Source organism: Diceros bicornis, chromosome 6, assembly GCF_020826845.1.
Source record: "Diceros bicornis minor isolate mBicDic1 chromosome 6, mDicBic1.mat.cur, whole genome shotgun sequence".
NCBI lineage: Eukaryota > Metazoa > Chordata > Mammalia > Perissodactyla > Rhinocerotidae > Diceros > Diceros bicornis.
In genome coordinates, this window is record NC_080745.1 from 8,664,989 (window position 1) to 8,689,243 (window position 24,255).

Here is a 24,255-nt window from a genome sequence, read left to right on the forward strand (position 1 = left end):
CCATAGTTGTTAACCCCTGCTTAGAGCATGGTCAATTTTTGATTGTTCTGTGTTTGTTTGAATAGAATATATATTCTGTTTTAGGTAGTAGTATGTCTATTATATGAAGCTTTTTAATTGTATCATTCATTCTTATTTACTCTTACTAAATTTTTGTCTTTGATCTGTGAATTTCTGAGAGTATGTTAATTTCCTGCTATAATTATGGATTTTTCAATTTCTCCTTTTAATTAGTCAATTTTTGTTTAGTATCTTCAGGCTATTTTATTAGGTATATAAATGTTTATTATTGGCCCACCTTCTTGGTGGATTGTTCCTCTGATTGCTAAAGTCTTTATCGTTATTAATACTTTTCATCTTGCCTCTTGTGTTATAATAATGTTGCTGTATGAGCTTTATTTGTCTTGTTATTGTTGAGATTTATGTGGTGTTACTCTTTTGGTTTGCTTTTAATTGTTTTTTTAGTCAGGTCTTATATTGGTTTTCTAGCCATAACAAAGTACCACAAGCTAGGTGTCGTATAATAACAGAAATTTATTCTCTCACAATTCTGGAGGCTAGAAATCTGAAATTGAGGTCTCATCAGGGCCATCTGCTCTCTGAAGGCTCTAGGAGAGGAACCTTCCTTGCCTTTCTAGCTTCTGGTGGTTGCTGGCAGTCTTGGGCGTTCCTTGGTTTGTAGATGCATCACTCCAGTCTCCGCCTCCATCTTCACATGACCTGTGTGTCCAAATTTCTTTCTTCTTATAAGGACACTGGTCATATTGGATTTAGGCCCCACCCTAATCCGGTATGACCTCAACTTGATGACATCTATAAAGACCCTATTTCCAAATGAAGTCATATTCACAAGTTCTGGGTTAGCATGAATTTCTAGGGGGACGCTGTTCAACCTAGTATGGTTCTGTTGGGGTATAGTTTACATGCAGTAAAATTCAACCTTTTTTGTTGTACAGTTCTGTGAGCTTTGACAAATGCATACAATGTGCAGCTATTACAATCACCGTCCAAAATTCCTTTTTTTTTCTTTTGTCGTCAGTCCCTGTACCCACTGCTAGCTTCTGGCAACCACTGATCTGTTTTATGTCTCTATAGTTTTGCCTTTTCAAGACTATCACATAAATAGAATTATATGTTATATTGCCTTTTGAGTCTGGCTTTTTTTCACTTACCATAATACATTTCAAATTGATTCATGCTATTCCATGTATCAGTAATTTGTTCCTGTGTATTGCTGAGTAGTATTCCATTGTATCCGTGTACCATAGTTTGTTTATCCATTTACCAGTTGAAAGATATTTGTATCACTTTCTAGTTTGTGGCAATTATGAATAAAGCTACAATAAATATTCACGCACAGATTTTCATGTGAGCATGTTTTCATTTCTCTTGGTAAACACCTAGGAGTGGGGTTGCTAGGTTGTATGGTAAGTATACAGTCATGTGCTGTATGACAATGTTTCAGTCAGTGACAGACCACATATACAACAGTGGTCCCATAAGATTAGTACCATACAGCCTAGGTGTGTATTAGGGTATACCATTGAGGTTTGTGTAAGTACACTCTGTGATGTTCATGAAACGACGAGATCACCTAATGATGCATTTCTCAGAATGAACTCCATTGTTAAGTGACACATGACCGTATATTTAACTTTTTAAGAAACTACCAAACTGTTTTCCAAAAGTGGCTGTACAATTTTGTATTCCCACCAGTGATAAATGAAAGTTCCAGTTGTTCTGTATCCTCGACTGCACTTGATATTGTCAGTGTTTTTCAAAAGACTTTCTCATAGGTGTGCAGTGGTATCTCACTGTGGTTTTAATTTGTAGTTGCCTAATGACTAATGATGTTGAGAATCTTTTCATATGCTTATTTGTCATTTGTATTTCTTCTTTGGTGAAATGTCTATTCTTTTGCCCCTTAACAAAAATGTTGTCTATTTTATTATTGGTTTTTGATAGTTTTTTATATTTTTATATATAAGTCTTTTATTAGGTATGTGAATGATGAAACAAATGAATATTGAAAGAAATAGAATTAGCTTTTTGGGCAACTGTGTGCAGTTCTGAGTTAATGAAGTCAGGTAAAAACCCTAAACCTTCACATGATAATTATTTTTGTTATTGCTATTGTTTAAAAAATAGCTAACAATTTATAAATGCTCTCTATGAGTTAGGCACTATGTTCAGTATTTTATCTGAATTATTGCAGATATTTTCTCCCAGTCCATGGCTTCTCTTTTTATTCTATTAATAGTTTTTGAAAGAGAAGTTCTGCTCTTGAAGTCAAAGTTATCAGTTTTTGTTTTACAGTTCATGTTTTTGGTATCATATCTAAGAAATCTTTGCTCAGCCCTAGGTCACAAAGATTTTCTGTGTTTATTCGAAGAATTTTTGTAGTTTTAAGTTTAACATTTAGGTCTACAGTCTGTTTTGAGAATTTTTGTATATGGTATGAAGTATGGGTGAAGTTAATTTTATTGCATATGGATGTTCTAACACCATTTGTTGAAAAGACTGTCCTTTCTCTATTGAATTGCTTTTGTACTTCTGTCAGAAATGCCTTTGAGCATGTATGTGTTGGTCTAATTCTGGACTCTGTTCTGTTCCTTTGATCAGTGTTTGTCCTTTTGCCAATATCATACTCTCTTGATTACCATAGCTTTATAGTAAGTCTTGAAGTAGTGTGACTCCTCCAACTTCATTCCTCTTTTCAAAACTGTTTGACTGTTTTAGTTCTTTTGCATTACTATATAAATTTTAGAAGTAGCTTTTCAATTTCTACAAAAAATTCTGCTGGGATTTTGATTGGGAGGGCATTGATCTGTAGTTGAATTTGGAAGAGAATTGACATCTCAACAATATTTAGTCTTTCAATCCATTAGCAGAGTGTATCTCTTCATTAACTTAGGTCATCTCTGATTTCTTTCATCAGTTTTGTTTTTGTTTTTAATATAGCTTGTTTGTCTATATTTTGTTAGATTTGTACCTAAATATTTCTTTTCTTAATTTTGGATTTTCATTTGTTTCTTGGTTTTGTTTGGTTTTTGTTTTGTGGATTTTGGTTTATTGTAAATAGTAATCTTTTTAAAAAATTTCAATTTCGAATTGTTCTTTGCCATAGAAGTAGTATATTTTTGTATATTGACCTTGGATCTTGACTTTTGTAAATTCGTATATTAGTTCTAGTAATGTTATTGTAGATACTTAGGGGTTTACTACACCAAAACTTATATTGTCTGAATGGAAAGTTTTATTTCTTCCTTTCCTACCTGTCTGTCTTCTTTTGTTTTTTCTTTTCTTGCCTTATTGCACTGGGTAGAAACTCCAATACAATATTGAACAGGAGTGCCTTGTTCCTGGTTTTAAGGGTAAAACATTTATTCTTTCACCATTCAATATAATGTTAATTGTAAGGTTTTTTAGATAGATTTTATCAGGTTGAGCAAGTTCCCTTCTATTCCTAGTTTGCTGAGTTTTTATCATGAATGGATGTTGAATTTTGTCAGAAACCTTATCTGTATCTATTGGGATAATTGTATAGATCCTTTGTCTCTTGATATGGTAAATTCCGTTGCTTTTCGACTATTGAGCCAGCTTTACATTCCCAGGATCAACCCCATTTGTTCATGATGTGTCTTCCTTTTTATATATTGTTGAAATTGATTCAGATATTTTATTAAGGACTTTTGTGTCTCTGTTCATGAAGGATATTGATCTATATAGTCTTCTTATACTGTCTTTGTATGGTATCAGGGAAGCGCTGGCCTCATTAATTGATTTGATTAATTTTCTAATTGATTTCTGTTTTCTCTAAGAGATTGTTTAGAACTGATACTATTCCTTTAAATTTTGGAAGAATTTGTCAGGAAAACTTCTGGCCTTCAATATTTCTTTTATGGAAGGTTTAAACTATGAATTCATTGTATTAATAGTCATAGATCTATCCAGGTTGTCTTTTTCATTTTGGGTGAGTTTTGATAGTTTGGGGTTTTTGAGTAATTTCTCCATGTCATGGAGAATTTGTATGCGCAGAGTCACTTACAGTATTATTGCCTTGTTTGCTTTTCATGCCTGAAACATCTGTACTCTATCCCTGCTTTCATTCCTGATATATGTCTTCTGTGTCCTGATAATGTGTCTGATTCATGCCTTCTATCTTTTGCTGTTTAGCAGAGATTTTGCAGTTGTCAAAGAACCTATTTTTAGTTTCATTGATTTCTCTCTATTTCTTGATTTTCAATTTTATTAATTTCTGCTCTTTGTTATTTTCTTCTTTCTGCTTGTTCTGGGTTTATTTTGTTCCAGTTATGGATTTAACACCTTTGTTTTCCTACAAGCACCTCATACAGTAATTTTCCCTCTGAGCACTGCTTTAGTTGCATTCCATAAATTTTGATGTATTGTCTTCATTTTCCTTTAACTCAAGATATTTTCTTATTTACCTTGAGATTTGTTCTTTTGACCCGTGGATGATTTAGAAGTTTGTTGTTTACTTTCCAAATGTGTGAAGATTATCTTTCGGGTTATTGATTTCTGGTAAAATTCCCTTATGTCCAGAGAGCACATTTTGTTTATTTTCACTTTTTTCAAATTGAGTTTCTCAAATAGTTAGGTTCAGATCTTTCACCAAATTTGAGGTATAATTATCCATTATTTCTTCAAATATTTTTTCTGCCCCACACCCTTTCTTCTGTAACTTGGGTGACATGAATATTAGATCTTTTGTTATTGTCCCACAGCTCCCTCAGCAGGCTCTGTTCTGTTCTTTTTTTTTTTTTTTGGCTAGTCTTTTTTCTCTCCATTGTTCAGATTGATTGATTTCTCTTGATCTGTCGAGTTCACTCTATGAATGATACTCAAATGCTGGTATTTAGTCCATCTAGTGCATTTTAAAATTTTGGTTATTGAATCTTTTCAGTTCTAAAATTTCCATTTGTTTCCACTTTATATGGAAACTGTTTCCACTTCCACTGTTTCTTTATTGATACTTTCTTAACATTCCCCTTAAGAGTTCACCCTTACTTTTGGAGAATTTTTATAATAGATCTATTAAAATCTTTTCCAATTAATTCCAACTTCTGTGTTATTTTGGCATTGATGTGTCTGTTGATTGTCTTTTCCTGTGTGAGTTGAGATTTTCTTTGTAGTTTATATGTTGAGTAATTTTGGATTGTATTTTAGGTATTTGGATGTTGTGTTATGAGGCTCTTCATTTTGTTTAAATGCTATGGAGAATATTGATTTTTTTTTTAAGCAGGCAAACAGTCTGCTTGGGTTTAAGCTACAAGTTCCAACTAGCAACCTTTGGATTGTAGTTGTAATGTCAGTTCTATTTTCAAAGCCCTTGCCGTGCTTGCCAGATCAGTTCTGAGTGTACACCTTCCAGAGGCTAGTTTGGGACCTGTGCAGTGGTCTTAGTTTATTTCTGAAAGTCTTTGCTATGCTATTTAGGATCAGATCCAAGTAAATGCTGCTCTGGGGTGAACCTAGAAATTTACATACAACTTTCTAGCTCACTTTCCTGAGTTCCTGGTACTTTGTGATCTCCCTGATATTTTTGCTTTCCTTGGGCTCCCCTTTTTGTTTCTCCATCCTGAAAGCTGATGTTTTATTTTTCCTGTTCTGCTGCATATTTCCCACAACTACATCCATGTCCAAGGTAAAGCAGTGTATGCTTGTGTTATCTCCCATTCCTTGGGCTTCCTGTGTTGCAGTGGACAGGAAGATATAGATGTTTGGAAATAAGTCAAATTTTACAGTGCCTCTTTTATCAAATATATACCTTGTATGTAGGACTGGCCCTGTTTTTATATGTCAAGGCATTTACAGCAGAGATGATCTTTTTACCGAGATGAGTCTTGTAAAATTTCTTTGTTTTTTTGTAACATTTTTTAATGTGGCGTTGAGAACATTTTTTGTGCGTTAGGACATTGCCTCCCCTCTCAGGTCAAGTTCTTAATGTCCATATCACCAATAAAAATGTAGTTTACCTGTGCTAGAAATTTGGCAGATGCTTATTCTTCGCTGTCAATCAGTATTACCTGTTGAACTTTTCTGAATACACATCCCTAGGCCCTATCCCTAGAGATTCTGATTTACCAGGTATACAGTACAATAAATAAAGAAGAAAATGACCTACATGCTTATGTCTCCTATTTTAGCACTCTTGTTTCAATGCAGGATGTTTCCTTGGTCTGGGAAGTTTCCTTTGGGGCAGATATGTCTGAGGAAGATTGCAATGGTAGTGCTCCTCGAAGGTTGTTGATTCAGTGGGTGTCCCAAGGCAGCTGGGTACCATCTGAAGAAACAAGGTGTCAAACCGCAGCTGTACTGCCTCACCATCATCCCAGGAATATTCTTCACTGGTGCATCTTTTTTGAGGTTGTCTGTCAATCAGTGAACATACCATTTCTTAGCTGGTTATTCCTAAACCAGTTCAGCAAGGGGTACGACTTAACACTATCCTGTCATTTTCTTTATTGCATTTAAGGATAAAAAGTTTAACTTTTTCAACTTTTTTTTTGGGGGAGGGGAAGATTGGCCCTGCACTAAGATCTGTTGCCAGTCTTCCTCTTTTTTCTGTTTTCTCCCCAAAGCCCTAGTACATAGTTGTGTATCATAGTTGTAGAGTTGTAGCTGTTCTGTGTGGGATGCCACCTTAGCATGGCTTGATGAGCGGTGAGTAGGTCTGTGCCCAGGATCTGAACCGGCGAACCCCGGGCCGCCAAAGCAGAACGTGCGAATTTAACTGCTATGCCACCAGGCCGGCCTCTTTTTCAGCTTTTTTTCATTGAGGTATAGCATATATTCAGTGAAGTGCTTAAGGTGTACCAATCCTTAAGTGTCTAGCTTGAACTTTTCATGTGTGTGTACCCACGTAACCACCATACAGTCAAGACATAGAACATTTCCTGCACGCTAATAGGTTCCCGAGTGTTCCTTCCTGCTCAGTAATCCTTTCCCCTGAGTCAACCACTGTTCTTCTGATTTCTAGCACCATAAGTTAGTTTTACCAGTTCTCAGACTTCATTTAAATAGTCATGTAATAGGGTACTTGTGCCTAGTATTTTTAATCAGATGATTTTTGTGGCCATGCCTTGTTGAGTTATTTAATATTATTGTTTCTGACTCCTTTATACTCAAAACATCAAAGCAGATTTAATTTGGCTTTTATTTTACATTTTTCGTAGGCGAGATAATCTTAAAATTCTTTAGGAAATTTCCCATATTCCTTTTGCCACTCTAAAACTTTCAGTGTTCTTCTGCTTCATCCACTAATATAGTGTCTGTTATTTATTTCCACAGATTATTCTTGGCCTAACTCTCTTTTTTTCCTCTTCCCCATTTCCTACTACCAGTGCATAGAGATGGAAAGGAGATTTCTAAAATCTTATTTCCTTTTCGTTCTTTGCTGTGCTAGCATTTGGCCTAGAGTGAATTCAAGTTGAACTGAATGTCTGCAGTTATTGTACATTAATCTCATGTTTTCCTTCTCTTCTGACAGCATGATGGAAGTGGTTCATTGCATGATATCCAACTATCATTGCCATCCAGTCCAGAACCAGAGGATGGTGATCAAATATATAAGGTATGACTAGATAGTCATGCTGAATTTTTCAAAATTCTTTTTTATTACTAAAATTATAAAGCAATAGCAATTAAAACATTTAATAAGAAATATATTAAAACCTGCAGCTTTGCTGTCTTGGATTTTAATCAGGTTTGCTTTTAACTTTTGCTACCTTATTATGTTAAAATGATATCCCTGTGGTGTTTTATTTTGAATTTATTTTATCAGTTGGATAATCAGTTGTCCCTGTAGTACTACTGGTACAGAATTCTTTTTCTTAAATCATCAAATTTTTTAATTCTTTTTTTATAATTATGAATAACAGTTTTTAAAATATGACTACCAGTAAAATTTAAAATGGTTAATAGGTACTTCTCATATATAATCACAACATTGAAGAAATATACTGAAAATGAGATTTTCTTTTTTCATATTTAAAAATATAATTGTAGGATGCAGGTGCATCTTAGTGTTTCGAAGTATATTTTTTATAATTCTCATCTTTAGGTCTATTTTTACTTGGAAAAAACTCTTTTTTTTGCAACTATTTCTGAAGCACATATTTATTTCTTAAGCACACACAAGTATTCTTGATTTTTTAAAATATTTCCAAGTAAAATTATTGGTTGCTTTTCTTGTTATTTTCAGGGTATGCTAGTCAGTGTTTGATAGTCATCTGTAGTAGCAAACAACCTTGAAATATTGGTGGCTTACAATAACAAAAGTTTATTTCTCACTTGTCATTTCTCAATATGTTACATATTGGCTGGAGATCAGCTAGGACTCTGCTTCATGTGTCTTCTTCATTCTGGTATCCAGGCTAAAGGATCAGCCTCTATCCTGGGACGTGTTGTTTTTGTACCTGAGGGAAAAGAGCATTGGCAGAACCACATGTAGATTCTGCTTGGATGTAGCATAGGTCGCTTCCAAAACAAGTCAAATGGCCAAGCCTAGTATTAGGGGTCAGAGAAGCATAATTTTCTCATAGGATGTGCAGTGACTTACTGGGAACAAGATTGTATGCAAATCAATCAAATCAAAAGAATATAGGATGGTAGTCGTATCTAGTTATCTAATCTGGGCTTTTCAACATGTTACATGCCTGTCCTTGCTCACATTTCTTTCCATCTTTGGGCTTCATCCTATTTTGAGTATAATAATATTCTAAATCAGCAGGTCTGTAGCACGACTTCTCTTTTTTAAAAATCTTTTACATACACACTTGTGCCAGTTGGGAACCATTGACTTAGATGATCTCTAATTATCTCTCAGTTTTTTAAGTATTGTGACTGATATTTTAAAAGTAAAGTTGACTTTTTTCTTAAAATTTTTTTGTGGGGCCGGCCCAGTGGCGCAAGCGGCCCAGGGTTCAGCGGTTCGGATCCTGGGCGCATACCGATGCACAGCCATGCTGTGGTGGCATCCCATATAAAGTAGAGGAAGATGGGCATGGATGTTAGCCCAGGGCCAGTCTTCCTCAGCAAAAAGAGGAGGATTGGCAGATGTTAGCTCAGGGCCGATCTTCCTCACCAAAAAAAAAATTTTTTGTGAAAAGTTTTTTACATGTGAAGAAATTCTTTTTTTGTTGTTGTTGCTGAGGAAGATTCACCCTGAGCTAATGTCTGTTGCCAATCTTCTTCTTTTTGTATGTGAGCCACCGCCACAGCATGGCCACTGACAGACAAGTGATGTAGGTCTGTGCCTGGGAACCGAACCTGGGCCACTGAAGCGGAGCGCACCAAACCTAACCACTAGGCCACCAGGGCTGGCCCAAGAAATTCTTTTTAAAGAAAAAAAATTTAATTCCATCTTTTTTCCACAACTAGTGTCTTCATTTTTTCCTATGTTCCTTTGGAGTTTGTCTATATATTTAATATTACACGACAGAAATATTGTTACATAGTATTTATTTCTTATCCTCACTCCATTTCCTTTCAGGCAGATCATTCCTATTCTTTCTTCCTTCTTTTTCCAGGTGAGATTTGATAGCTGATACTGTCTCTCCGGTACACTAGACTCTCTTGCACCTTCATTGGCAAATCCCCAACTATGTCACCTTCTCCTCCAAAATGGTTTAGCAGTTCGGTTTCAAATGATACAAATATGGTGACTTGTGCCAATTTAGAGTCTGAAATCTCCACTGGACTTGCAGGTCTCCTATCTATCCTTTATCTCGGGACAGCTCTCCCATTCCCTTGATGAGCTATTCCAGACATTGACCACTCTCCTCAGGCCTCATTCTCAGCCACTCTTCTCAGCTTCTGCAGGTAACCTTGTATTCATGAAGCCAGATCTTATGTCACCTCCCTTCTTGCCTTCTGACTTACCTGTATCTATCATCATTCTCATTCACTTCGTTCCAGTTACAGGGCAAAAGTGGCCGCTATGCTGTGGAAGACCACCCTTTCTTGTGTTCTTGACTCTATTTTCTGATGCTGTTAAGGACCTGACTACATTGTCCTCTCATCCTTCTTCACTGTGCTTTCTCTACTGCCTCTTCATTCTCAGTTAATAAATTTCTATATTTTACCTATCTTAAATTCAGTAAATCAGATATACCTTTCCTTGACTCTCCTTAAACCCCTTTCTAGTTAACATGGAAACTTGGAAAAATGAAAATAGATACTGGTTTTAATGCTGTAGACATTTGCATGACCTTTGTCTTAAAAGCTTTATCTCTTGGTTTTTGTGCCACTTCTCTGTGAAATTCCTTATACCCCTCAACATTTTCCCCCCGTTTCCTTTGTAGATTCCTTCTCTTCTTTAGGATGTAGATTTATGTCTTTAGTTCAGTCCTCTTCGAACTTTTTACTGTCATGATTTCACTTATGACATATATATTGATCTCACGTAAAATCTCTCTTTCATATTTGGTAATCTAGTTGCCTGCTGGACGTTTCCACTGTATGTCCCACCTACAGGTACCTCTAACAATATATTTAAAACTTACAAATATTCCTCTTTGGACATGTTTCTCCTCTTTTATTCTCCATTTCTTTTGGTGGCCCAACCATTCACCATATCACCCAAGCTAGAAATACAGATGTCACTCTTGATTGCTCTTCTGTGCTATTCTCTCACGTGTAGTCAATTGCCAAAATCTCCTAATTTTGATTCCTTCTCCCTATTATCACTCTCTTGGATCAGGCTATTAGTCTCATCTGAAGGATTACAACATCTTGATAACAAGTTCCCTAGCATGGTTTTGTTGTTGTCATTAAATTGGTCCTCCAGACAGCTGTCAAAGCCATCTCAAATGCAAATCCATCTGTCACTGCCATGCTTGAGATTCCGGGCCCGCTATGATCTGGCCCTTACCCAGTTTACTAAACACATTGCTCCCCACTGTTCACCACAGCCTTTGTGCAACAGCATCACTACTTGTAGTTCTCCAAATATGCTATGCTTGTCCTCATCTCTTTGTTGTCATACAATACTTAGAATCCCTTACCCTAAAATCCAAAGCCTGCCACACTTTTGTGTCTTCAGCACTTTTTACTCGTCCTTTAAGACTCCCCTGGAGTTACCCATTTCCTAACGTGTTCTCCTTTGCCTCTCTTTATGTGTAAAATCCTTAGAGTGGTGCCTGTCATAAAGTCATATTGTCATGTCATGTTGGCTATTAATGTTATTACCACATTGTATTTTGATTTTGTTTTTGGGTCCGTTTTCTCCAGTACCGGCAGAACCTAGCAATGACTAAATGATGATGTGTGTAGTTTTCCATCAAGTTGCTACATTCTATTTCAATTGTCCTCTTCTAGGACAATTGTAAATTTGTGAACTTTCAGGTAATACCTTGTTGTAGGTTTCTCATACTTAAGATCATTTCTTTGTCACAGATTCTTAGGCGTGGGATAACTGAATCAAAGAGTGCAAATATTTTCATGACTCTCATATACACAGCCATATGTCTGTCCAGAAAGGTCAGCTGTGATGTTCAATAATGAATCATTTTTTTCTGCAGTCTTGTTAATCACATTGAGTATTTCTCCCCTAAATTCAATACCTGTAAAACAATACCTTTTATCCTTTAATTGGTATTTCTTCAAGAACATTTTTCCAATTATATGTATGTTTGTGAGAACTGGTTATTTGTCTATCAGGTCCTAGAAAATGATCTTAAAAATTTGAACAGCCTCTTAATATACTTGCGCTATAAATCCTTTGTCATATTTGCATAGGTTTTCACCAGCTTTTAACTTAATGTTAACTCTATAGATGCTCAAAAATTTTATATAATCAAATATATTTATCATTTCTTAATAGCTTCATTTGCCACATAGCTTAAAAATGTATCCTTTGTGATCTGCAGTCCATCTTTTTATTGGTCTTGATTTATGATTTTTTAAAATTCCTGAACTCTTTTTAAATTCAACTGGAAATAATTTTTTATATATAATAAACAATCTTTCCCAATTGCAGTATACATAATAGCATTTAAAAAAATCTTTTCTTCCCCATTGTTTGTGATGCTTATTTGATATGTTAAAGCCTTTGTAAATATCTATTTCTGATCTCTTGTTAAAGAAACTACAATATATTTTTTTTGTTCTAACATATCTGAAGGAGATGGCATACTTTGCTCACTAGCAACACATTATAATTATTTGTTTATATATTTTTCTCTCTGGAAAGATAGATCATTCACCTATATATTCTAATTTCCTTGCTTGCACTAACTGTAGGGTAAAGATACTTTACCCTATATGTATATAGGGTATATGAAATGTAACTGGACTCCTGCTTAACTTAACAATAGGTTTCCATTTAATACTATTAGGAATTTCTTGTAGACTAAGTTGACAGGGTATTTTCCCTTTGATTCAGGCAGTTCTCAGGAAAGTGGCTTGTGGAAAAAGAATCTCCCTTCTTACCCTTCAGGCGCGTTTATCTTGCTGCTGACTTCTTAACTAGCCTTGACATGACCTTGTGCCTTTAGTTACGCTCTTCCCTTTGCTGTTGTGCCCTTCGTTTTCTCTGACAGGCGACTCTTACACATCCTTTGAAATCTAGCTCAAGATACTGTTTCGTCTGTAATTCTTTTGCTGTATAGCCTATATCCCAGTTTTGTTATCTATAAAATGGGGATAATAGTACCTACCTCAGGGATGTAGTCAGGATCGAATGCTTAGATACCTAAAAGTGTACTTAGTTCTTGGCACTGGTAACTACGCAATGCAGTTGGCTGTTGCTGCTGTTATTGTTCATTGTTTACATGTCAGATTCCCTTAGACCGAATTCTTAGAAGACTAAAGTGGCTTTTCTGTTTGTTTTTTTATAGGTTAATAGCTGGCATATTTAAGAAGAATTTTTCCCTTAAATGAGCAGACCATTCATGACTCAGTTTTCATCATTGATTTAATGCTTCGCATTAGGGTATTTTAAATACAGTTAAATACTTCATGTTAATTTTTTTAAATATTTCAGAATGAAGATTTATTAAATGAAATAAAACAACTTAAAGAGGAAATAAAGAAAAAAGATGAAAAAATTCAACTATTAGAACATCAGCTTGTGAGTATTATAGAGTAGTATGTAAAGTGGGGGCTTTTCAAACTGGCAGTATATATTTTTTATAAAACTCTAGTCAGAATTGAAATTTGACTTTATTTTTGGCTTTCAAAGTTGTACTATTGTATTTTTAGATTATATGTACTTTGAAAGTACTCTCAGTCTAAATATTAAGTTTTCAAGGTGGAAAGAAAATCTTTGTCAATCCATTTTCAGTGGCCTCTGTTTTGGGGGTTTGAAATTCACCAATTTACATACATTTATTGATGCAGGGTAAATGTCTTTCCTTCATGTATGTTTAAAGATGCGAGTACTGGTGAGTTGAGAACAGGGCATATTCTCTCTGAGAGCAGAATGAAATTGGGAATTCAGGCTTAGGTATTTGTAGGTCCATCAGTAAAAAATTCTAAAAAAATGTTTTTTCCCCATGGATGATGTTGAGTGATCCCTCAGAGCCATGTTTGAACCTTTTTAATTTTGTAATTGTTACAATGACAAATGTTAGTCCCATATGAGAACAATATGTGAAGTGCCTTGAATTTAGTTATAATTTAGTTTAAAAGGCCAGGATAATAAGAACATAATGGCATAAAAATCACAGTAGGCCAAGGAAGATCTTTGTTGGAAATCAAAAGCATATGTTGGTATAGCAAAGCAATTCAGCAATATAAAATACTGATCTCACTCAGAATGTAAAGGATGTGATATGTTGAATCTCTGAGCCATTGAGGTCAGATCACAGATTCAGCTCCTGAATAAATAGTAAGGACAGACAGATATTATGATTAAGGGTACAAAGACAACTTAAGAATCTAAAAAAAAGAGTAATTGAACATTGCGAATTGAGCACCTATTAAATATAAAATTAAAAAATAAAATAGTAAGCCTAATTTTTATTTTTCAAAGCTAAAGACAAGGACTCAACCAACCCAGCCAATTTTCAGGAAGAAGAAAAAAAGACAGTGTTAGGAAATAGAGAAAGCTTCAATTTTTGCAAAGATGTACTACAAAACACAAGAGGTTGTTGTGTCTAGTGCACTTCAGAAAAAGGTTATGACCCCCATATTTTATATTGAAACAAATTTTTATTTATAAACAAAGGTAAATTCTCGTACTTTTAATGTTTTGAAAAACGTACCACCCAGTTATCTTTGTAAAATTGCTTAATAATGCATTTGAAATACCTGAGAGAGAAATTAAAAAATAACTCAAGAATAAGAAAGTAAAGATTGAAATGAATGAGTGGTAAAATGATATTCATCTTTAGAGAGGGGCCGGCCCAGTGACGCAAGCTGTTAAGTGCTGCGCGCTCCGCTGCGGCGGCCTGGGGTTCGCCGGTTCAGATCCCGGTTGCCCACCAACGCACCGCTTGGCAAGCCATGCTGTGGCGGCGTCCCATATACAGTGGAGGAAGATGGGCACGAATGTTAGCCCACGACCAGTCTTCCTCAGCAAAAAGAGGAGGATTGGCAGATGTTAGCTCAGGGCCGATCTTCCTCACAGAAAATAAATAAATAAATAAAAATAAATAAAGTGTAAAGTCCCAAAGTGGACTTTGCACTTCAGTAAAAAAAAAAAACGAAAATCATCTTTAGAGAGAGTAGATGGCATAAACTTCCCAACCACTAATGGGAGAAGACTTATTGTGCTTTATTTCATCTTAATGTAATTATACGTCATTTGAATGTTGGCGTTTTTTTTTTGAGTTTATACAATTTTAATTTTTTTGAAATTAAAAAAATATTTTTAATTTTTAAAATTTTGAATTGCTATTAATTTTTGAAAGTATTTAGATTAAATAAAATAGGTTTGAGTAAGAAGATAAGGACTATGCTGAAGAAGTCAGAAGAACTGAATTTTTATCTTCTACGAATGAGTATCTAAAATTATTTTCTAAATTATTTTAAGACTATTTTTTATATACTTAGATAAATTATAAAACGTGAAATACTTTAAGATAACTATTAGTAGGTTAGAATATTGTATCTTGCAAAAGATAAAAGTAAAAAAAGACATAAAGTAGAAAAATACCAAGGATATCTAAAAACAGCAAAACTAAGGTGACAGAAATTAGACCAAATGTAATAAATATAATAGTAAATGCAAATGATCTTTTCTTATGGAGAGAGTTTCATTGAGGATTTAAAGCCAAATCCATTAACTTTCTCTGTATAAAGGAAATTTAGATGAAATAAAATGGCACAATAATCCTGAACATAAAAGGTTGGGCCAGACAGAATGCAATTCTCATCAAAAAAGTTGGGGTTGTAATGTTAAAATTAGAAAAATTTAAGACTGAAAGAATTATGAAAAGAGGTCACTTTATATTGATATATGGTTAATAAATAATGAAAGATAAAGCTTTTTGTTCTGAGAAGTTTTACTAGTGTTTTTTTAACCCCAATGTACTTCTTTATAAAATAAGAACAGTTCTCTTCGTAGCTGAAATATTATCATCTTTAACCAATTAATATTAATTCCTTAATAGCTTCTTATTCCAGTCCATATTCAGATTTCTCCAGTTCCAAAAATATCCTTTCAATTGTACATTACATCTAGTTATATCTCTTGAGTCTCTTAATTTAAAACCATTCTTTTTGTTGTTGTCCTGACTCGTTGAAGAGACTGGGCCAGTTGTCCTGAGCAATATCTCACCTTGCAATTAATTTTTAGAAAGGTTTTACAAATATCTAAGAGAATCCTAAAGAAAGAAAACAGAAGAAAGGTGAAAGCGTTACTCTAGCAATATGTGCTTTGAAATTCTCTGTATTTGATATATGAAACCTGGAAATCATATTTTATTTTGGAAAAACTCATCACCTATCTTTGGTTTAGTTATGGAACTCTAGAAACTCACCTGTTCACATCAAGGGAATTTAAAAAGATATAAACCTCTGGAAGTAGAGATAGCTAACAGCATTTTTTACGTTATCAAGATTAAAATTTTGATTTCTATTTGCAATTTATTCTTTCTATTTACAATTTATTTATTTATTTTTTGTTTCCTTACATCACTAAACTGCTTTTCTTAAAGTAGCAGAAGAAGAGCCGTAGACTGAGAATTAGAAGACTTTTCTTATCTTCAGTGTTAATTAGCTGATTGACATTGGCAGTTTCCATCACTCTCTTGTGTTTTCTTTATCAAAAATGTGGAGGTTTTTTTGCAGGCTGGCCCGGTGGCGCAAGCGGTTAAGTGCGCGCGCTCCGCTGTGGCGGCCCGGGGTTCGCTGGTTCGGATCCCGGGTGCGCACCGACGCACTGCTTGGTAAGCCATGCTGTGGCGGCGTCCAATATAAAGTGGAGGAAGATAGGCACCGATGTTAGCCCAGGGCCGTCTTCCTCAGCAAAAAAAGAGGAGGATTGGCGGATGTTAGCTCAGGGCTGATCTCCTCACAAAAAAAAAAAAAAAGTGGAGGTTTTTCTAGGTGATTTCAAAGTCCCTTTCCAGTTCTGGCTTTCTATGCTTTTTATCTTTTTTTTGAAAATATGCATTCAACTCTAACCTATGTTTGCGTGCAAACTTTCAGAAAAATAAAGTGGTGAATTCATATTTTATGTGAAATATGCAGATATAACGTCAGATTTCAGTGCTCCAGGAATTTAACTGAAAGGTAGAACATCGACTATTCAAACCTTATTCCAACATGCAAGAATGCCAGTTGATTTTCACTTCAGTACACCAGTTACATAATAATTTATCTAAATTAATAGTTTAGAATAATTTTATGAAATTACTAGTGTCGAACTTCTTCTTCTTTTTTTTTTTTGTGAGGAAGATCGGCCCTGAGCTAACATCTGCCAATCCTCCTCTTTTTGCTCAGGAAAACTGGCCCTGGGCTAACATCCATGCCCATCTTCCTCCACTTTATATGGGACGCCGCCACAGCATGGCCTGACAAGCGGTGCGTCAGTATGCGCCCGGGATCCTAACCAGCGAACCCTGGGCCGCTGCAGCGGAGCGCGCACACTTAACCGCTTGCGCCACCGGGTGGCCCCATGTCAAACTTCTTTATGGAGACATAGCTAGCATGTAATATATTTGAAAAACCATGACCAGCTTTGAAGCTGAATAGACCTGGGTTCAAATCCTGGCTCTGAAACTTAATAGCCATGTTTTCTTAGGGAAATTAATTTCTCTTAAGCCTCTTCTGTATATGGGGATAATAAAAATAATACTGACCATGTAGGGTTGTAATAGTTAAATGAACTATGTATGTAAACTACCTAATGCTATACCTGGGCCATAGGTAGGTGGTAAATAGTAACTCTTATTTAATGTCTTACCCTAAATCACCAGCTAGTAAATCAGTGCATATCTTATGATGTTTTAAGTTCCAAGTAAAAGTCCCTAACTAAAAGTGACTTAAAAATAAGAACATTTGTAAACTTAAATAACAGGAAAGTGTGTGTGTGTGTGTATAGGAAATGGTCTCATCCATTTCCATGGTTGCTTAATTAGTCATTTGGGTAATGATGAAGTTCTAGGTTGGCTTTTCTGGAATCCTCTTGGCTGTCCCTTCATGATTACAAGATGTCTGCTGTAGCTCTGTGTGTCACATATTTACAAAGTAGTCCCCAAAGGTAGGAGAAGGGCCTGTTTTCTCTAGCATGCCTATTTTTAAAATTAAGAACACTTTCTCAGAAATAACCCAGACTTTCCTCATGTTTTATTGGCTAGATTTGGGTTCTTGGTCCCCTCCTAGGCATAGAGGAATAGGATTAACCAGATTGGTTCAGACTAATCAAAATCTATCGTTGGGTCAAAGAGAGAGGATGCACTTCCCTGAATACGGGACCACATAGAAGGTGAGCATCTGAAGAGAATCTGTCAGTACTAAGGAAAGCAGTTGCAGAGGGAATGATTTGGGTAGTCGTTTTACATCTATTGAAGTGTCATTAAAAACTAGGTTTTCCGAATTATGGAAAATTCAGATATTTGCCAAATGTTCTTCATATGTTAACACGCAGACCACAGAAAGGAAATTATTTCTGGAGTTGCATTAGTCAGGATAGAATAAGTAATGTGTTTGCATTAAGATAAATGTTCTATATTTTCTTTTCTCTTCTTTACTTATCTACCATATATGTTAAAAGTTAAGCCATATTATAGAGAATTCCAAGAGACTCTAAGGTGACCTGTTTATATATTGAATTTTGTTTCAATGACTATCCCATTTTTTACGAATGGGAAATAGGTCTGTACTACAGAGATTTTTGTTTTTAATTAGATTTTATTTTGTATATGAAAATAGGAATAATCTGATTGTCGTTAAGAAAAATTTTGAATATTGGTAAATATTTTTAAAGTAGAAACTTATAATTTTAACTTGATGCAGTAATCAAGAATTTGTGAGCCAGCCCTGATGGCCTAGTGGTTAAAGTTCAGTGCACTCCGCTTCGGCGGCCCAGATTTGTTTCCCAGGCGTGAAACCACACCACTCGTCTGTCAGTTGCCATGCTGTGGTGGCGGCTCACGTGGAAGAACCAGAGGAGCTCACAACTATACACAACTATGTACTGGAGCTTTGGGGGGGAAAAGGAAGAAAAAAGAAAGTAAAAAGGAGGAAGATTGGCAACAGATGTTAGCTTAGGGCAAATCTTCCCCTGGAAAAAAAAATTTAAAGAATTTGTTATATGGGTTTTCCTACAAGAAAGTATATTTACCTCTAGTGGGCTTGTGTAACAAATAATATGGCTATACTCCAACTTCACAGTAAGGAGAAATTCTCATTATTAATCTGTTCATTTTTTTTTTAATTTGATATTTGAGAGACCAGAGTTTACACAGTATAAATGACTAAGTGAGCGTGCTTTGAGCGGAATCATGTGTAGAGAATTCATTTGTGAACTGAGATGGTCAGATGGATCTCGTCAAAGGCCAGAGATCCTTCAAAATATTCCAGTCCAAAAAAGTCAACACATCATTAAAGGGGCTTAAAAGCACTATCCGTGTGAACAGACAGCCATACTTGTGGACTGATGAGATCCTGTAGTCTCATCAAAAATGAATTTAAGAAACTATGCTGTAGTGACTGTCATACCATAATAGTTTAGGAAAATATTTAAAATTTTATAGTTATATTCTTTACATACTATATATTGCTGTATATATTCTATATATATATATACACATAGTACTGTATATATTTATATACATAAAATTATAGGTAATGTAATTTATGGACAATATAAGAGATTGCCAAAGGTAATTTTGACTATTCGAAATTTTAGTATTACTGATGGACGCTAGAACCCAATCTCTGAATAAGATGGGAGACTATTGAATAGACTTTGATGTTTGCCCTTTTTTGTTGTTGTTTTTTTAACCCCCTAAGAGAGACCCTAATTACTTTTGTCTGTACGTGTATGTGTATATGTAGAATTATGCCAATGTAAAAATTTGTGTTTTTGTTCAGGCAACTCAGTGTAACTGCCACCAAAAATCTAAAGAGGAAAAATGCACATATGCTGATAAATATACCCAAACACCCTGGAGAAAAATTCCTGTAAGTAATCATATGCCCTTAACAACTTCTCTTGTCATTTACTATTTTGATGTTTTGTTCTACTCTTTTTACTCTAATCTCTAATAATTTTGAATTTGCCATGGCTGTTAATTACTTTTAGGTAAGTTGATTTTTTTTGTCTCTTAGGTGTTTGCGTGCTTTCTAAAGCTTTTGTTGTGTGTGTTATATAAATGAATGTGCATTTAATAGCTTTTCCATCCTGCTCACTGTAGCCCATTTTATTTGAGTGTCCAGTCTCCTCTCATTGCGTGTATTTATGAGAGTAGATTACCCAAAAAGAAATGAAGTCCAAAATGCAGTCTTCCCTCTCTAGCAGCATATGACTCTTTGAAAATACATGATGTAGCATATTCTGTTTTTTGTTGAAGTATATTCTATTTTCAGATATATTCTATTATTATAGTATATTATAAAAATTCTATTATAATAAATGTTGAGGCTATTGGGAAGTATAAATGCGTTAAAATACAGACAGTAAAGGTTATGTTTTAGAGCATAGTTAGGGAATGGTTTCTTCTAAACAGTCGAAGGTACCCATGCATTCCATGTGTCTTTGTTGTTTTTCAAAAAAGTTACATCTCAAAACGTATTTAGTGCTAGAATACACTGACCATAATTTAATCTGAGTTCTTCTGAACTCAGTTCAGGATGTGCCTGAGCCAGAGAATAATCATATGGCCATCAGTCATCATTATCCTATTGTATGGTGCCAAGTAATAGATATTTCTTAAGAGAATGCCTAATAAGCCAGCCTTGACTCTTCTTTTGCCTTACTTTGGCAGTGGAATCGTAGTAACACAAATAAACAGGGAACTATAATGGTTAATGTAATCAGCAATCCAATTTTTAAAACTTGGCTATAGGCCTTAAAAGTTTATACAATACTTATTTCTTTTCATTCTAATAGTTTTTGTGTGCTCTGTATAAGGTATGATGCTAATAATTAATTTATTCAACCAAAGTTTGGTGAGCCTCTCCCATCTCAGTTATATAAAGGCTCTTGAAGTAGAAGTAGGGAATTGGGGAAGGAAATACACAGACGAATAACGATTCCTCCATTAACAAGTGCTTATTAAAGGAACTGGTGATGTGATAATAGTTAAAGTGTAGGAAGTTCTGTAAGGTTCAGAGGATTGGGAAAGTCTAGTTGGAAGAATCAAGGAGCTTGGTGAAGAAGGTGAAGGTAGTGGTTGAATCATACAGAGCAGAAGATGCCAGTAGTCAGAGATGATGTAATACTTCTTTAATGACAAAGGATATGGAAACTTAATCTGTTTGGAGGTGATTACAAGATAAAAGACATGCTTCTTGTTTCTAGATGGAAGTTTGGGCTTTCTAGGTTTCTCCAGTTCCTCACAGGGATGTTTGTACTTTCTGGCTTACTCAGTAGAAGGGTGATTTCATTATGTGTGAGAAGTTCCATTTTGCCATCCTCATGGGAGTCATTATACCATCTCTGGCTCCCTCAACCTCACCGTCCTGGAAACCAGCTGTTAACTCAGCCTGCTCATCAGACAAAAGTGTGGTGCAAAACAACCCCAAGACATTCCTGAATGTATTCCTGAGTTACTTTTACTGTGATCTTGGGTGAAGTGAAGGTCAGTTTTCCAGCCTATCACTCCTCACAAACCCAGACTTCAGGCTTCCTTATCTATTACTGTAGGAATCACTTGGCTTAATACGTTTGTTTTATAGATAATGTAGCAAAAGCTGGGAAGAGTAAATGGCATATTGAAGTTTCCATAATTAATCAGTGGCTGAGATAGTCCTATAACTTCAGACTCCTGCCTGCTCGTCCAAGGTTCCTTTCCCTAAAAGCACACTGAGAAGCCTTGAAGGATTGGGAGAAGTTTTGCAGATTGAAATGGGAGAAATATCCTTGGCAAAAGGAACAGTACAAGTAAAGGCAAAGAGGTGGGAAGATAAAGTTAGGCAATAGTAAGTACATGATTTTGGCTGAAACACAGATGTATGTTTAGGGAAATAGTTGAAGTTAGTGTTAAAGCTCACTTGAAGGTAGAATTCAAAATTTTATTCAGGAATTGCTGTTAAAATAGTTTTACTAAGTTGTATTTATTTAGTTAAAGAAATAGTTACATATATTTATTACTTAGTTATGTGCTAATTATTAAATATGAACGTTAAATATTGAGTTTATTCTCTGATTTTTACATTCTTTGAACTTAGTGAGATTTATTTGAAATAAATTACTTTATTTTGGAAACCATTTACTATAAGTTACACTTGACTCTACACGTTCTTTTTTTAGCAGGAACCCAACATATTTAAACAAGATGTTGATGATGAGGATGGGGAGATGCAGTGGGATTCTTCTTTGACAACATCTAGTTTGTTAGTGATTTTGGAAATCAAAACGTTATATTAAAAAAATCCCTATGATTATTATAGGTAAAATTTTTTTGATCCAGATAAGCCTTTAGGAAGATTGAAAGTTATAATCTGAGTCCTTGTTCTTCACCGTTCCCTGTAATATCGTGGGAAATTTAAATGTCCTTCTTGATACTCTCTCAGTTACTTGAGGATTGTGGAATCTACCTCAGAGAGTGCGAGGCATATTTAAGCATTTCCTCTGAACATTTCCTGGAATCGGAGGAAGGAATCTGGCTGCAATAGAAGGCAGAGAAGGATGGTGGAGGAGAGAGAGCTACTGCCTGTAATACTTATTGGCAGCCGTTTAGAAGGTAGAAAGAAATATGGAAAAAAATAATAATATAAACATCTTACTCAGAGGAAGGAGAGTGGTAGGCCAACAGCAGCAGCAGAGCAATGGAAATTGGAATGTGTTGAGCCCAACATTAAGTGTTCATAAATTTGCCCGAGAGAATTTTGGTATCTCCTACTGGCTACAGATGAAATTTTTAAAGTAGAGAACCAACAGGAAATAAGAGGAGGAAACAAGGAAGTAGAACAGCAGAAAGGGAGAAAAGCAGATATTCACTTACTCTTTCAGCAGATGTTTGTGTGCCTTCTCTATGCTAGGCATTGTCCTAATCTGAGAGTGTAAACATGAAAAAGTTACAGTCCCAGCCCTTAGGGTGCTTGCAGAAACCTCTAGTGTGCCTAAATGGTGTTAATCTCACTCTTTTCCTACACGTGAAGAAGCTAAGAGTAAGAAGTGACCACTTGTGCAAATACTTAGGCAACTTGTGTTATGCCAGAGACCAGGTTTTCTACCTTGTAGGTAACATCTTATTTGCCTCACTTTTGAGTGGCTGCAAGAGGCAAGGTGGGTAGAAGGAAGAGAGAGGAGAACAGGGTCATAGCTCTGGGAAGGAAGGACAGAGACTTGATCTCATTGAGAGATCATGATAAGGACTTATTTTCCTGAGAGAGAAAAACAGGTGCCCAGGTTTACGCTGTGTGGTAGAGATTTTAGCAGTCCGTAGTGATAATCTATAGAACGTACCTGTGGTATTTAAAATTGCTGGGAGAAAAGTATTTATGGTTGAAAAGGCATAGTTTCAGGGTGAGTGTAAAAGAAAAGTCCTTCACAACCAAGTTAGGTTCAATTCCAATGTTAGTGTGAAGAAATCTATTGACGTAGTAGGTTGCATAAGTAATTTTCTCAATAGAAAGAATAATAAAATTTAACGCCTTTAAAGATATGAAAAAAATAGAATGCTAAGGATACTTTATGAATGACATAGAGTCAAAAAATGTATATGCTTACAAGAGAAACACAATAAAATGGCTTTCTTCCTCCCTGTTTTTATTGAGAGGTAACCATGTATTCATTCTATAGCAAATAGAAAATAAAGAAACCACACAATTTAAGAAAAATTTAAATTACTCAAATTGTACTAATCACTGACAGTCATTGTTAACGTTTTGTATCTGGTCTTCCAGAATTTTTATGTAATGCCTATCATCTATCTAGATGGAATTGTGGATGTGCTGTATTTTAACCTGCTTAGGTGGTTGATGTTATTACTATTTTGTTTGATTTTTTGCTAAACCAAAATTGAAGGAATGCATTACTTTTAATGAAAAATGAATTTTCTTAGTGGATAGTCCTTTGTAAGGCTCTTGAAATACCATTTTTTTTTCTGAAAGATTTATACAGTTTATACTACCACCAGCTAAGTTATGATCAGAAAATGGCCGTGATGTTAGATTGTAGACTCAAGTGTTTGATGTCATCAGGTTACAAGAGCCTACGATATTTACCTGTACAAAAGAGAAATACCTGCTGCCCTGACAAGCCAGGTAACATTTTGGCCGGGATGGCTCCCCGTTGGTCCCCACACCATCATTTCAGGTGGCACTGGAGGCCACTCTCAACTATGTTAGTTATGACCATTCCTGTTTTGTGATGTTTTCTTACCTTACAAATTATGACCTTCCTCCTCCTGCCCGAGGAACCACTTCATTAGGCTCTTTTTTGCATGTATTCAACCTCAGCTTTTATATATTCATTATGTATTTTAATCCTTAGAATTTTGGGAATGTCTTTCTGCCTGTTGTGACATTTGGCTTTCATGTTACAGGTACTATTGGTGTTGGAGCTTTACTGATAAAGATCAGACCTGTTTTGGGTTTAGTTGGGGTGTTATTTATGAAATTGAACCCTAGCAAGAGGACACTAGTTAATCACCTGCTGGATACTCTTCATTTAGG

General features: G+C 35.3%; 1 protein-coding gene across 6 annotated transcripts in view; it reads left to right on the forward strand.

The window, feature by feature from the left end:
- The window catches only part of CCSER2 (coiled-coil serine rich protein 2), a 188,402-nt gene that overhangs the window by 134,636 nt on the left and 29,511 nt on the right, over positions 1 to 24,255 (forward strand). For 3 of the 6 annotated variants that reach the window (XM_058542803.1, XM_058542805.1, XM_058542806.1), the window contains exons 7-9: positions 7,511 to 7,594; positions 13,007 to 13,093; positions 19,507 to 19,596. In XM_058542803.1, coding sequence (XP_058398786.1) covers positions 7,511 to 7,594; positions 13,007 to 13,093; positions 19,507 to 19,596 — 261 coding nt within the window. Of the gene's footprint in view, positions 1 to 7,510; positions 7,595 to 12,406; positions 12,721 to 12,860; positions 12,966 to 13,006; positions 13,094 to 19,506; positions 19,597 to 24,255 lie in introns of those variants that run through there. The other 3 variants (XM_058542804.1, XM_058542808.1, XM_058542807.1) reach the window with 3 other exon arrangements.